This window comes from Colossoma macropomum, unplaced genomic scaffold, assembly GCF_904425465.1.
Source record: "Colossoma macropomum unplaced genomic scaffold, Colossoma_macropomum, whole genome shotgun sequence".
Taxonomy (NCBI): domain Eukaryota; kingdom Metazoa; phylum Chordata; class Actinopteri; order Characiformes; family Serrasalmidae; genus Colossoma; species Colossoma macropomum.
Genome location: NW_023494810.1, coordinates 7,969,545 through 7,981,737, shown reverse-complemented (window position 1 = coordinate 7,981,737; position 12,193 = coordinate 7,969,545). Strand labels below are relative to the sequence as shown.

General features: G+C 38.3%; 1 protein-coding gene across 3 annotated transcripts in view; it reads right to left on the bottom strand.

Moving 5' to 3' along the window:
* Window positions 1–286: 286 nt before the first annotated feature.
* The window catches only part of LOC118799887 (E3 ubiquitin-protein ligase RNF123), a 191,228-nt gene continuing 179,321 nt past the window's right edge, over window positions 287–12,193 (bottom strand). For all 3 annotated transcript variants that reach the window (XM_036559966.1, XM_036559968.1, XM_036559967.1), the window contains exons 38-39: window positions 5,182–5,267; window positions 287–2,720 (exon numbers count right to left, since the gene is read on the bottom strand). In XM_036559966.1, the coding sequence (XP_036415859.1) occupies window positions 2,621–2,720; window positions 5,182–5,267 (186 nt within the window). In that variant the 3' untranslated portion in view covers window positions 287–2,620. The remainder of the gene's footprint in view (window positions 2,721–5,181; window positions 5,268–12,193) is intronic.

Genomic DNA, 12,193 nt, shown 5'->3' with positions numbered 1-12,193 from the left:
TTCAGCAACTGATGAATTTCATCAGTAAATGTCTGTGTAGCATGTATTTTTTCACTTTCAATTCATTAAAAGTTAAATTAAGCTGTAAGTCTGTCTAATGGATTCTGGGATTAGTTTTCTGAAGAGAACAATCTGTGGTAAAATACATGTTATGTTAGATATCTTCTACAGAATTTTATATATCAATGATATATATATATATATATATACATATAAAATCAATGATATATATTTTCTGTGAATTTTAGTGCACAATTTGTACTCCTCTACCGAGTTTCACATACTGAAAAAAAAAACATGAAATATGAAAACCTTTGCACAGGCAATATGTTAAATACAGCAAATAAACAGTAATTGTGCATTGAACTTTGCAGAAGGTTCTCTGTAGAAGATTATTTTCACTTAGAAGCTTAATAAAACAATCTAATTTTGACTGACATTTGTGAAAGGAAGCACAGTGTGCAGGGTAAAGGGGGGAAGGGGTGGGTTTTGGAAACTGAGAGACAAGGGGGCACTTACAATTTGTATATTCATAAATTCTTAATTAGTGGGGAGGCTCAGGGATGTTTCTATGCCATTTTTAGCTGTTTCCCTGGCATAACAATACTGCCTTCACATATTTAACAACTATTATCCAAAATAGATTGTAGTTAAATCACGCGTCAGGCTTCAGTTCTCGCGGACCAAAACACCACAGACTTAAGCTCACTGCCTCACTAAACACACCTGATTCAGCCCATCAGCTCATTAGCAAGGCCTTCATGAACTGAATACAGGTCGTCAGATGAGGGTGAACGCTAATCTCCGTGGCACTTTGGCCTGGAAGGTCCCCAGTTTGACATGTCTGATTTGAATTATGACGTACTTTAAAGTACAATCGATGTAGTCATGCATTAAAGCAACTACCCAGTGGTTTCTATTATAACTGTGTTTCACATCAATGGGTTTTCTGTTTGTAAGTACAGGTAAATGCACCTCAATTACTGTTTGTGATTATCTACAGTATGATACAGATATAGATTAGGTCAAAAACATTAGAGTATTCCTTTAAATCTGATTAAGACCTCTGCACTGCATGTTGCTTTATAAAGCATTAATAAAGCTGTAATGAAGTGTTAATAACATGATGTGAGTAAGTGTCACACACAACAGCTTAACGTAGCTGCACTTCAAAGCACAGAGTTTGTTTTTTCTTTTTTTTTTCCAATATCCATCCACAATTTTCATGTTATTCCTAGCCTTCTTTGTAGGAACTACTAGATATTGCCACTTCAAATATGGCTGTCAGTTTTTGAATATAAAAAATGTTATCAAGTACAGATAGTGAGTGTTAAAAGTGACAGGTTTCAAGATGAGTTTCAAAAAGCTTTGGGCACCTGCGTTCCTGATTAATATCTATGGCCTATGGGTGCAGGTGTAGTGCCAATGGTGACCAGTGTCCAGGGAGACAGAACAGAGGAAAGGAGGAAAAAAGATGAACAGGTCCATCTGACTGGGCTATGAGAATTGATCTTGGCGTCTGTCTCTGGCTGGCCCCTCTTCCCTCTTCATGATGGAGGAGCAGACCTCCGCCACCTGGTGCTAACTGAAGCACCAAGCTCCATGCCGTGTAGTGACTCAGCCATCAACCTACAAACGCTAGGAAGAATCTGCACGGCCTGTCTTGAAGTCACAGTCCAGTGTTGAAGAAGGACATGCTGATGGACCATGTGCAAAAGAGGTGCTTTTACTTTTACATGAGGATTTGACTGCATGTGGTCCCATCAGGTGCTTTTGATGGGTTTGCTGGTTCATAGGGCATGTGCGAAGAGGAAAAAAGAATGTGTCCAGCATGTGTGCACAGGACTCTGCAAAAGTCAGAGACCACCCTTAATTTGTTTTTCATTTCCAGCCAAAATAGCCACTGAGTACAAGTAATTCATTTTCTATTATCAGGAAAAAGGCAGAAAATATATTTAACATAAAATTACACAACCTAATATATTTGTCCACTCTTTACCTTTATTACAGCTTCTGTTCTTTTCAGGAGATTTGCATTCAGTTTTTCAAAGAAATCTGCAGGGATATTTTTCCACACCAAAGTTCAGTCTTTTCACCATCCAAGTAATCCAAGACTCTGGCCACCCCAGAGTCCAGTTGAGCTCTAGACTCTGGGGTGGCCAGTTTGTTGTTCTGAGCAGCTTCTCTGCTCTTTGTCAGTAAGGACTTCTTTGCAGCTACTCATCCATTTAGACACATAGTGCTGAGTTGTCTTCTCACAGTGGAAGGATGGACAGAAATACCTGTGAATCAAGAGTAGCGCTTGATTTTCTCCTCTCTGTCAAAGATGAAAGCTTTAAGTTCTGCTTATCTGATAGGGACAGTGTTGGTGTCTACCAGGTCTTGCACGGTTGTCAGGAATTCCATTTTCTCTCTACCTTTTATGGGCATTTTGACTGGAAATCAACTAAATGAAGGGTGGTCTCTGACTTGCGCACAGTACCGTATGTGTAGGGATAGGAGTGCACGTGAAGTCTTTGGAGATGTGGGTATGTGTTGACTGTCAGTTCACAAAGGCTGTGTGTGTATGTGGTGTGTGTGTGTGTGTATGAGTGTATTTGCATGTCTGATGAAGGGCATGCTAAGAGCCAGCAGGCTTGCTGTAATCTTCCACTCCAGTGATAGTGGCCTTGCAGAAAAAGCAGTCCTTGTTATTCATCAAATGTTGATTGATGCAGGCTCTGAAATGAGAGACGGGGAGGGCGAGAGAGATACAGAGAGAATTGAGAGAGAGAGAGAGAGAGAGAGAGAGAGAGAACAAGCAGCTTGTCACAGTGATATCCAGTCGTTCAGAGTTTGCTGAGTCATGCAGCAGCTGCCTTTTATGAGGCACACCTTGCCGAGAATGACAAAGTGTACCATAGCTACGGTCATACAAATATAATAAAGTGTCAGCCGAATTGATGAGAGGCCAAAACGATTTAATCTGTTTTGATCACGCCGCTGCCCCAGTCGTTTGATTAGAAATGAGATATTACAGCGGGACGCTCGGTGCACTTCGTGTGCCTCTGGAGAGCACATGGTGTAGCAAAAATGGCGCATCAGTCGGTGTAATAAGACTCTACGATGGGACTTGTTCGTTCTGCAGTGCTAAACTTCAGGCTTTGAGTCACTGAAAGTCCAAACTGAAAAAGTTTTGTCTGCACAGACTTTGGCTTTCAAAAGTTCACGACAAGAGAAGCTGCTAGTTTTTCGTAACAAAATACAAAATGTATGTAACCAAGAGTGACTAAGATACTGAGTGAATACTGAGTGCACAAACTTTTAGAAATGTTTGATTCTATTTGTAAAACTTTGATTATGTATGTAATTTTAAAAGGTGTAGTACAGAGGTACTGAATATTTAGATTTAAATATTTGAAAATTTAAATACTTAATATTTAAATTCAATTTAGAATGTTTTACTGAATGCATTATCTCAAATGCTTGAATACTATATAAAAACAAGTAAAGCTCAAAACATTTTTAATTAAATATCAATGGATTTTTTTGTTTTTTATCACTTTTTTAAATGATTACTAGTGTTAATACATACTGTAACAAATACTGTTATTATTGTGTTATTACAATTATTTTGACTATTGCATACATTCTATTTAATTATTTTTGCTTTTAAAGACAGCTTAATTGAAAGACTACAAGGAAAACAACACTGAAAAATAAATATTCATATCAAGTTGCATCAAAATGCTAATTTGTCCAATCTGGCAACTCTGAGCAGTTGCTGGCTGTTTGAACAGCAGTGAAGGTGCAGGAGAGCAGAGGACACAGTGTTTTTTTAACTTTCATGTTATAAATGAAAACTTTTTGCTGAACTCATCACTAAACAGGGGAGAGATGAAGGTTTAATCTTAGAAAACTGCCTTATACCAAAGCACAAGTTAAACTCCGCACTCAGTCTGTGTTAAAGCTCAGTACAGTCTGAATAAGTTATCATTTATTCTCAGTAATAAATGGTAGCTGGCAATTCAATGCAGTAAGAACCTTATTTGAACCGCATCAGGAGATAAGACTGTCTCAAACTGCAGGAGTGTTACAAGCCATGTCAAACTGCAATCACAATGAGTATGTTGTGCAGGGCTGGCAACTCCATGCTACTGGTGACAAGCTAACTTAGCATTGGTATGGATAAAGAAATATTTGAGTGAGTAGGTTTATAAAAGTGGTAAACATGTTAGATGTTGTAATAGGTTTTCCATTTTCAAATATTTCAATTGCGAAATTTGCCAAAAATTGTCGAATTTTTGTTGCAGCCCTAGGTTAGTAGCATGTTGAACTGTAGCTTACAGTCAAAACTTCAGATTTCAGAAGTACAATTTGGAGGGGATTAGTTTTACACTGGAAGGAGAGGTAATGTAAGTGTTATCTGTGTTTCTCAGTGATTTTAGTCCAGTCTGAATCCATCAAGTCATTTTTTATGGATTCCAGTATGTTTTTCCTACTATAAAAAAACACTGTAGAAATATCGCCAGGTTATATTACTCTTGCCTGATTTACTATGTCAGTAAATATTCCATCATATTATGTTATAATTTTCACAGTTTTTCTTATGTACTGAGGCACTCAAAGAAGCATTTACTTATATTCTCTGTGGCACAAATCAAGCCAATAAACACTGTCCTAACTTAAATATATGACTGTGAATATTAAAACATTAAAACATGCAATATTTCAGGAAAATAGTTTGATTTTAAGTGGCGAAGTTGATTGTTGGCTGTAAATTCTCAAGCTAAAGACACACTACACTCACGTTTTTCTACTCTTTTTTGGAGTAAAGGCAGTGTGTAAGTCGAGTAGCCACTCCTATCTGTATGATTTACCATTAAATTTCTCATCCCATGCAGAAGTGGACATAATAAAGATGTATAACACTATACTTACTACAGTACTACACTACAGAGCATGGTAATGGTCATTACTAGAACACCTAGAGTAAACAATAACAACAATGGCTGCTTTATATTCAGGCTAAAGCACTTTACGACTCAACATGCAAAGCTATAGCAAAAGAGGCCGCATTCAGCCGCTTGGTGTTAATCTCCTAAATGGATGCTGATAAGTCTGGATCAATCAGAAAGAAGGAGAAGCTTATGTGAAAGACTGGACTCGTTGATTTGAGGTTGGCAGCGGGCAGTAACTCACTTGCAGGACTTGTGGGAGCAGGGCTTGAAGATGGCCGATATGGAGTGTGCATAGCAGATGGGACACAGGTCATCTTCACTGGTAGGCTGCAGAGGAGAGGAAAAGAACGAGTCAGCGATACACAAGCATACTGTGGCTATTATAACAAACCGTCTATCTCCAGAATGACACTTTATAGGAGAAGAAAATTTATTCATATTAATGTTAAAAAATTTGGAAATGATTTAATGGAAATTCCACCTATCAACACTTATGCATAATGCAATGGTTGAGTAGTAAACCAAGTCATTCTGAGTGGTTTGAGGTGAAATGCTCATTGCAGAAAAACCTACAGAGTCAGAACAGAGGTGTGGTCAGTTCACAAAGCTGTGACAAGAACCAGATGTCTGCATTTACTACCACTAAACAGGGGTCATGAACTAGCAGACCACTGCATGGATGCAATATATCAGTGGACTGAACAAAGCACTTAAAAAATAGCTAGAACCAGTGCAGCTTCTGTAGCAGTCCTGTGCTGTAGTTTATCAAATCAGATGCATTTATATAAATGACTCAGGTGAAGGCAGCTCAACAGAACCAAGACTTGAGGGCAGATATTTTTTGTAGATTTTTATTTGACTTACTACTTCTGGTCTGAGTAGTAAAGCGACAGCCTGGCTTATTAAAAACAGTGTGTTCAAAACTTAATTTTTTTTTTTTTTCAGCTATTTTGTTTTTTAAACAATAACAAATTGCCATACAATGGAAAAATGCTAATTAGATTATACAAATATGTTCAATATAACACGTAAATATATTTGATGTGTATTATTTTATTTCATCAGTTGCCTGGACTAATGATTAGTTAGGCATTTAAAGGTAACCATTGTTACCATTTACTCATTTTAGTGTGTATATCTGAACGTTTATAAGCAAGAAATTTGAAGTGACTGAAGCAAATTTTAGTTGAAGTGGTTCAGTGTAGTGGGTGAGGCGCAGATGCCCATGCAGCAGACAGGGGTTTGATTCCCCGCCCAGGTAAGCACACCATGCTATACAAATAGAGTCCTTGGGCAAGACTCTTAAAGAACTTATGGAGTCCTTTGTAGAATATTAATCTAGGAGAGGATTATGGCACTGTAAGCTAATAATCGTGAAACGTCAGGTGAGCTGAAGTGAATGATCTTTTCAAAAGAAGCCTAGAATCCATATTTACATCTGACCAGGCAATGGTTCATGTGGCCACTGAGGGTCTAATAAGTCTAGACCTAGGCCAGGGGTCTGCAACATGCGACTCTGGCACTGCATGCGGCTCTTTTACTGCCCTGTTGCGACCCCACAGCAGAATTAGTTTAGGTAAACTAAAATAATCCTCATTTGCAGTAAAACAAAGCTCTGCTGATCATTCAACACAGTTTTAACAATAAACTTGTCTTAAACACTGGAGTTCACGTAGCCTATATCTGCTAATGCATCCTTTAACCCTCCTAAATGTAAATGAGTGCATTCCCTGATGTCTGAGACATGATTTCATGATTTAAGCTTTTGGGTTAAAATTTTTTTCATCCATTCATGATGGCAAGGTACCTGCAAAGCCTAAGGCAACAGTCCTCAAAGAAAATGTATTTTTCTCAGAATTATCACTATTTTACCTATAAAACATAGAAGACGTGTAGGTTGGTTTTGAATAGTAAACAAAACGGCTGCTTGCATTGCAGACACTGCAACCACTGTAAATAAATGGGAGTAGATTTCTCTACATTGAACCACTTCACAACAAACCACTCCTGAATGAGTTTCCTGACATTCCCTTTTGTAATTTTAGATCATCTATTGGTCTGTTTATCATGGAATGCTCAAATGGTGTCAGCAATTTTTATAAACAGGAAAAAGTCTTTAGGTATTGACAATACGTTTTTAATCTGTCTAGCCTAAAAAGATATATTCCACTCAAAAATGCTAATCCTGCTATTAATGTAAGCTAGCAGAGGCCAGTTAGCATTATGCAAATGCAATCATGCTAATTGTTCCCCTCTGGATTTAATTCACTATTAAGCACATTAGCATTTTTGGGTGAAGTGTTGCTCTAAGCTATGTCTTAATGCTCAGAACACACAATGCAGAACATACTCAAACACGCTGTGCCACCACCACCAGTACTGCAGCCTGTGTAGACGACCTTCAGTACGTCTCTTATTTCACTCCAGTAGGCCATGCTAGAATGCTTAAGGGACCCTGACCCTCCGCCATTAAAGAGATAGCCTGAAGTGGTCGTAGCCCTTTCCTTTTAATCAAGGCTCACTAAGCTAGAGGCAGCCCATTAACATCATGACCTCTCCATATCAAACATTATCATTATGTATACATTAACAACTGCATTTGACAGGATGAGGTAATCTTTCCACTTGGCTTTCCATTTAAAGAACAGATTAGCATCTTGAAATGTTCATAAGCTGCATACAAGACAGTGCTGCGAGAGCACGAGCTTACAGAGGCTGGCAAAAAATGAACTGCATTTGTGAGGACTGACGTAAGGCTACCTATATTCATTCTGTAATATGGAAAAAAAAAAGATTTATGATAAACATATAAGCATGCAGGTTGAAAGCATGAAACACTCAACGTACATTTCAATTAAATGTAAAAAACAAGCCCATGCCACCCTTGCAATTCATACCCAAGGGGAAAACTCGCCTAGCAATAATTTAGCTACCGCAGAAGAATGAGCAGCACTCAAAAATGTCACTGGACCGACAGCACCCGCATAAACATGCTCAGGGCCTTAAGCAAACAGACATTTATATGCTTGCGTGTGGAGCATCAAGGACGATTTACAGCTTCTGATTGCTCGTCTGTCAGTCTGGGTACGCGACACTGAGAGGTGGAATATCTGGGGGATGAACAGTAAAATGTTGGATGATGTAGGGCAGAACAGAGGGGTCCAGACAGTTACTGTCACCTCCAGCATGTAAATGTGCTCTCATTTTCTGCGAGAGATTTGATCTAAGGCTTGTATCAGTGTTGGAAGGAGATGCTTACTCTCTTTAGCGGTTGCTGTGGATTTTTTATGGAGTTCTTTGTAGAATATCGAGCTTGGAGAGGATTATGGCACTGTAAGCTGATATTCGTGATACGTCAGGTGAACTGAAGTGAATGATCTTTTCAAATGAAGCCTAGAATCCATGTTTACATTTGAACAGAGAAAAAAGGTTAACAAGACAGCAAAGTGTTGACGTGGTCACTGAGGGTCTAATAGGTCTAGATCTAGGCCTTTTATCATTAATTGTCTTAACAGCCTGCAACCTATCGGTTTCAGTAAACATCACATTTGATTGTTTGTAGTGGTCTGCCATGAGTATTTGGCAGGTGTTTTCAGACATAAATGCTAAACATAATCTGGTTTCAAGTGAACTGTTGCTAATGTTTATAAGCTCAATGTTTTTTTTTAATAAAAGAGTTCTATGTTGTGTGTAGAAATTAATATATGGAAAGTACACTCTTAAAAAGATGGTTCTTCAAGGGTTCTTTAGCAATCAGAGAACCTTTTGCATGGTTAAAGGGTTTTTTGCTTCATGAAAGGGTTTTTCAGATTGATAGAAAATGTGCATGAATGTGCTACAGATGGTCCTTGGAACCTTTTTGACAAGAGTTCTAAATAGCATCCAAAAGGGTTCTTCCATTATTACAAGTTTGACACTGTAACAATAGAGGAACTCTTTTGGGTTCTATATAGAACAATCTACAGTACATTCTCCATCAATCTGAAGAAAGCTAAAAGGTTCTTTGAATGTTCATGGTTCTATATATAACCATTTTCTTTGCTAAAGAACCCTTAAAGAACCATCTTTTTTAGGAATACAAGCTTTAAACACAGTGATGATGTTACAAAAACCAACATACGTCCTTGTGGTCAGCACAAAACTTTTTACAGGAAAAGGAAAAAAAAACATTCTTAACTTTCAATATAAAAAGTTATAAACACATATTACAAAATTCAGAGGTCTTCTTGGACCTAAACACAGCATAAACAGCAGTTGACATTTTCAAATTACGTTAAAAAAAGAACGTTTTGTTCCAACACTAATGAGTTATTCGCCTATTTAGCGCACAGCAGTTTAGCCCCGCCCATTAATGTTAAAGTTATAAGGAGTGTTTCAGCCTTGATTACTTCTTGAATGAGGCGCATATATCAGTCTTAAAGGCTCAGGAACAAAAAACAAAAAAAATAACAAAAAGTCTGTTGAGTTCTAAGAGATAAAATAAGGCAGGAAAATGGTGATGAAAAATGAATGATGAATTTCTGAGACATAAATCAACACAAAGCTTATAAATGGACTTGATACCACAACTACTTTTTAAAGAAATATATTTCACTCTTAGTGATTACCGCTGCTAAGATAACGCAGCCACTGCTGCTGGTGCACAAAGGGGATTTTCAATGTTATATTAGCACCAACCTAACAGTTGTGAGCATTTAGACTTTATAGCTGCTGCAACATTTAACATTCTTTATTTTGGATGTTGCTGTTTGAATGTTGAAAGGTTCAGTATAGATTTTAAATAAAAGCCTGTCTCTGAGGCCAGTCTAGTTTAACTAGTGAGCTTATGCTAGTGAGGATGAAGTCTTTTCCTCAGAAGGGACTTAACATCAACAAAATGCAGTCAGACAAACTAGTCAATAAGTAGAAAATTTGCTGTTAGCGATATGTGGCATCACAGTGCTGCTTTACACTGTCCTCTCTGTCAGAGACGTCCATGAGTAAATGGCAGCCCTGACAGTGAAAATGTGAAGGCTGGATGAGTGGAAGTGTTTGAGTACAGCATGATGTTCACATCAAGCAGCAAGTAAAAGCCCTTTTTTCAAAATGTTATCTAAATAAGAATAAATACATCGCTTTTTGACCACAAGCATGACGAGAATACGGAACAAACAAAATGCCTACACATACTTGAAGTCCAGGCTACACTGGAACTTCACACCTTGGAAGGGTTAAGCCTTAGGAGCAGTAACATAAATGACCATTCGACTGGTGCTGCATGCAGGTTCCAAAAACAGAGAGAAGCATTTCCATCCATCCTTTAGCCTCTGGTCCCTGAAAAAGCCTTACTCTACAACCTTTCATCTCTTGGACTGTAGAAGAACTGAGGATAGTGGTTCGATGATTGGACACGCGCACTGTTGATGAAGGCTTAGAGTGGAAAAAAAGAGCAGAAAGGCTCGGACGCTGCAAACTTGCCCCAGGTCATCTGCTGCATATAGATCTGACAGACCAGTCAGGTCTGGGGATTTAATAAGGTCTGTAAAACTGTTTCCGAGCAAAGCTGGCATGGCCAATCAAATTCCAACCCAGCCTTTTTTGCCTTGAAATAGTTTTAGCTCTGAACTAAGAGATACACAAATACATTAAGTGTAATTTTCCTGGAAGTCTAAGTTTTCTGGAGCATTTTCATTTTGTAAAAAAGGGGCTTGTTGTATAAGAAACAAAAACTGCTTATAAGTGAGCGCCAGGGAGAGATTACGTTAACTGAGCCCACTGCTTCTCTCAGTATGTCCTATCAGAACTGATTAAAAACTGTGAGCAGAGACGAACGCAAGGATTCGGAAGGATTTAATGCTTTAGCAGAGAGTAAATTGCCCCATAGTAAATTACTTATTCATCTTGAGTTACATTAAGTCAGCAGGGCTATCAGTTCCTTAATAACTTTGCAGGGAGGTAGACTGATGTGACTAGGGTTCTTTGTTTTTGTGTCTATTCTTCTACATGTCCTTCTATTCTCAAAGTCGAATGATTCCACAGGGACTGATTGGGTTTCTGTTTGGTGTCTGGCTTAGGACAGAAGAAATACAAGCCTCTTATAAATCTCCTTCACTCCCTCGAAGTTCTTTCTCTCTTCATTCGTTACCTGGACGTGCCCTGATGCATATCTTGTGTCATGGTAATGGAGGACAGTATCGTTTAACTGAAATTTATTTGCAACGACTGACTCTGACCTTGACTGCACATACCGAGTGAACATTTTTCACCAGTAAATTTCTACGTCACTAAGAACTTCATATGCAGAGAAGGTTCCGGGATGAATATTGATTTGTAGTTCATAAAAACAAATAACAGATCACTTTGACAAGTTCACCTTTCAATCTAAGGTGTGTAAGGTTTGTGTCTATATCACTGTGGTAGGAAAAAAACCTTGTATCTCCAATATGATAACTTTACAGGAGAAGGAAAAAACATACTTTACTTTTAATGTAAGTCAATAGAACCAAACTTTTTTCCAAGTAATTCTGAGCCATTTCTTTTGGTTCATTCTTCATTAAATTTTGACGCAATGTAAACAGCAACAGGCATATTCAAATTATGTCAAAAACTGAAAAATGGAGATACAAGGTTTTGTTCCAACAGCAGTGATAAGCTGGTTTTGTGAATAAGACAATAAATCATTTTTGTTGACACAAACCTTTTTGAAATAGTAACTTTACAGGAGAAAGAAAAATGTTATTAACTTTTAACATACACCAATCAGGCTTAACATTATGATCACCTCCTTGTTTCTACGCTTTTTGTCCATTTTATCAGCTCCACTTACTATATAGGTGCACTTTGCAGTTCTACAGTTACAGACTGTAGTCCATCTGTTTCTCTGCATACTTTGTTAGCCCGCTTTTACCCTGTTCTTCAGTGGTCAGGACCCCAATTGGCCCTCACAGAGCAGGTACTATTTGGGTGGTGGATCATTCACAGCACTGCAGTGACACTGATGTGGTGGTGGTGTGTTAGTGTGTATTGTGCTGGTATGAGTGGATCAGACAGCAGTGCTGCTGGAGTTTTTAAACACCTCAGTGTCACAGCTGGACTGAGAATAGTGCACCAACCAAAAACATCCAGCCAACAGCGTCCTGTGGGCAGCGTCCTGTGACCACTGATGAAGGACTAGAGGATGACCAACACAAACTGTGCAGCAGCAGATGAGCTATCGTCTCTGACTTTACAACTACAAGGTGGACTGACAAGTTAGGAGTGTCTAATAGAGTGGA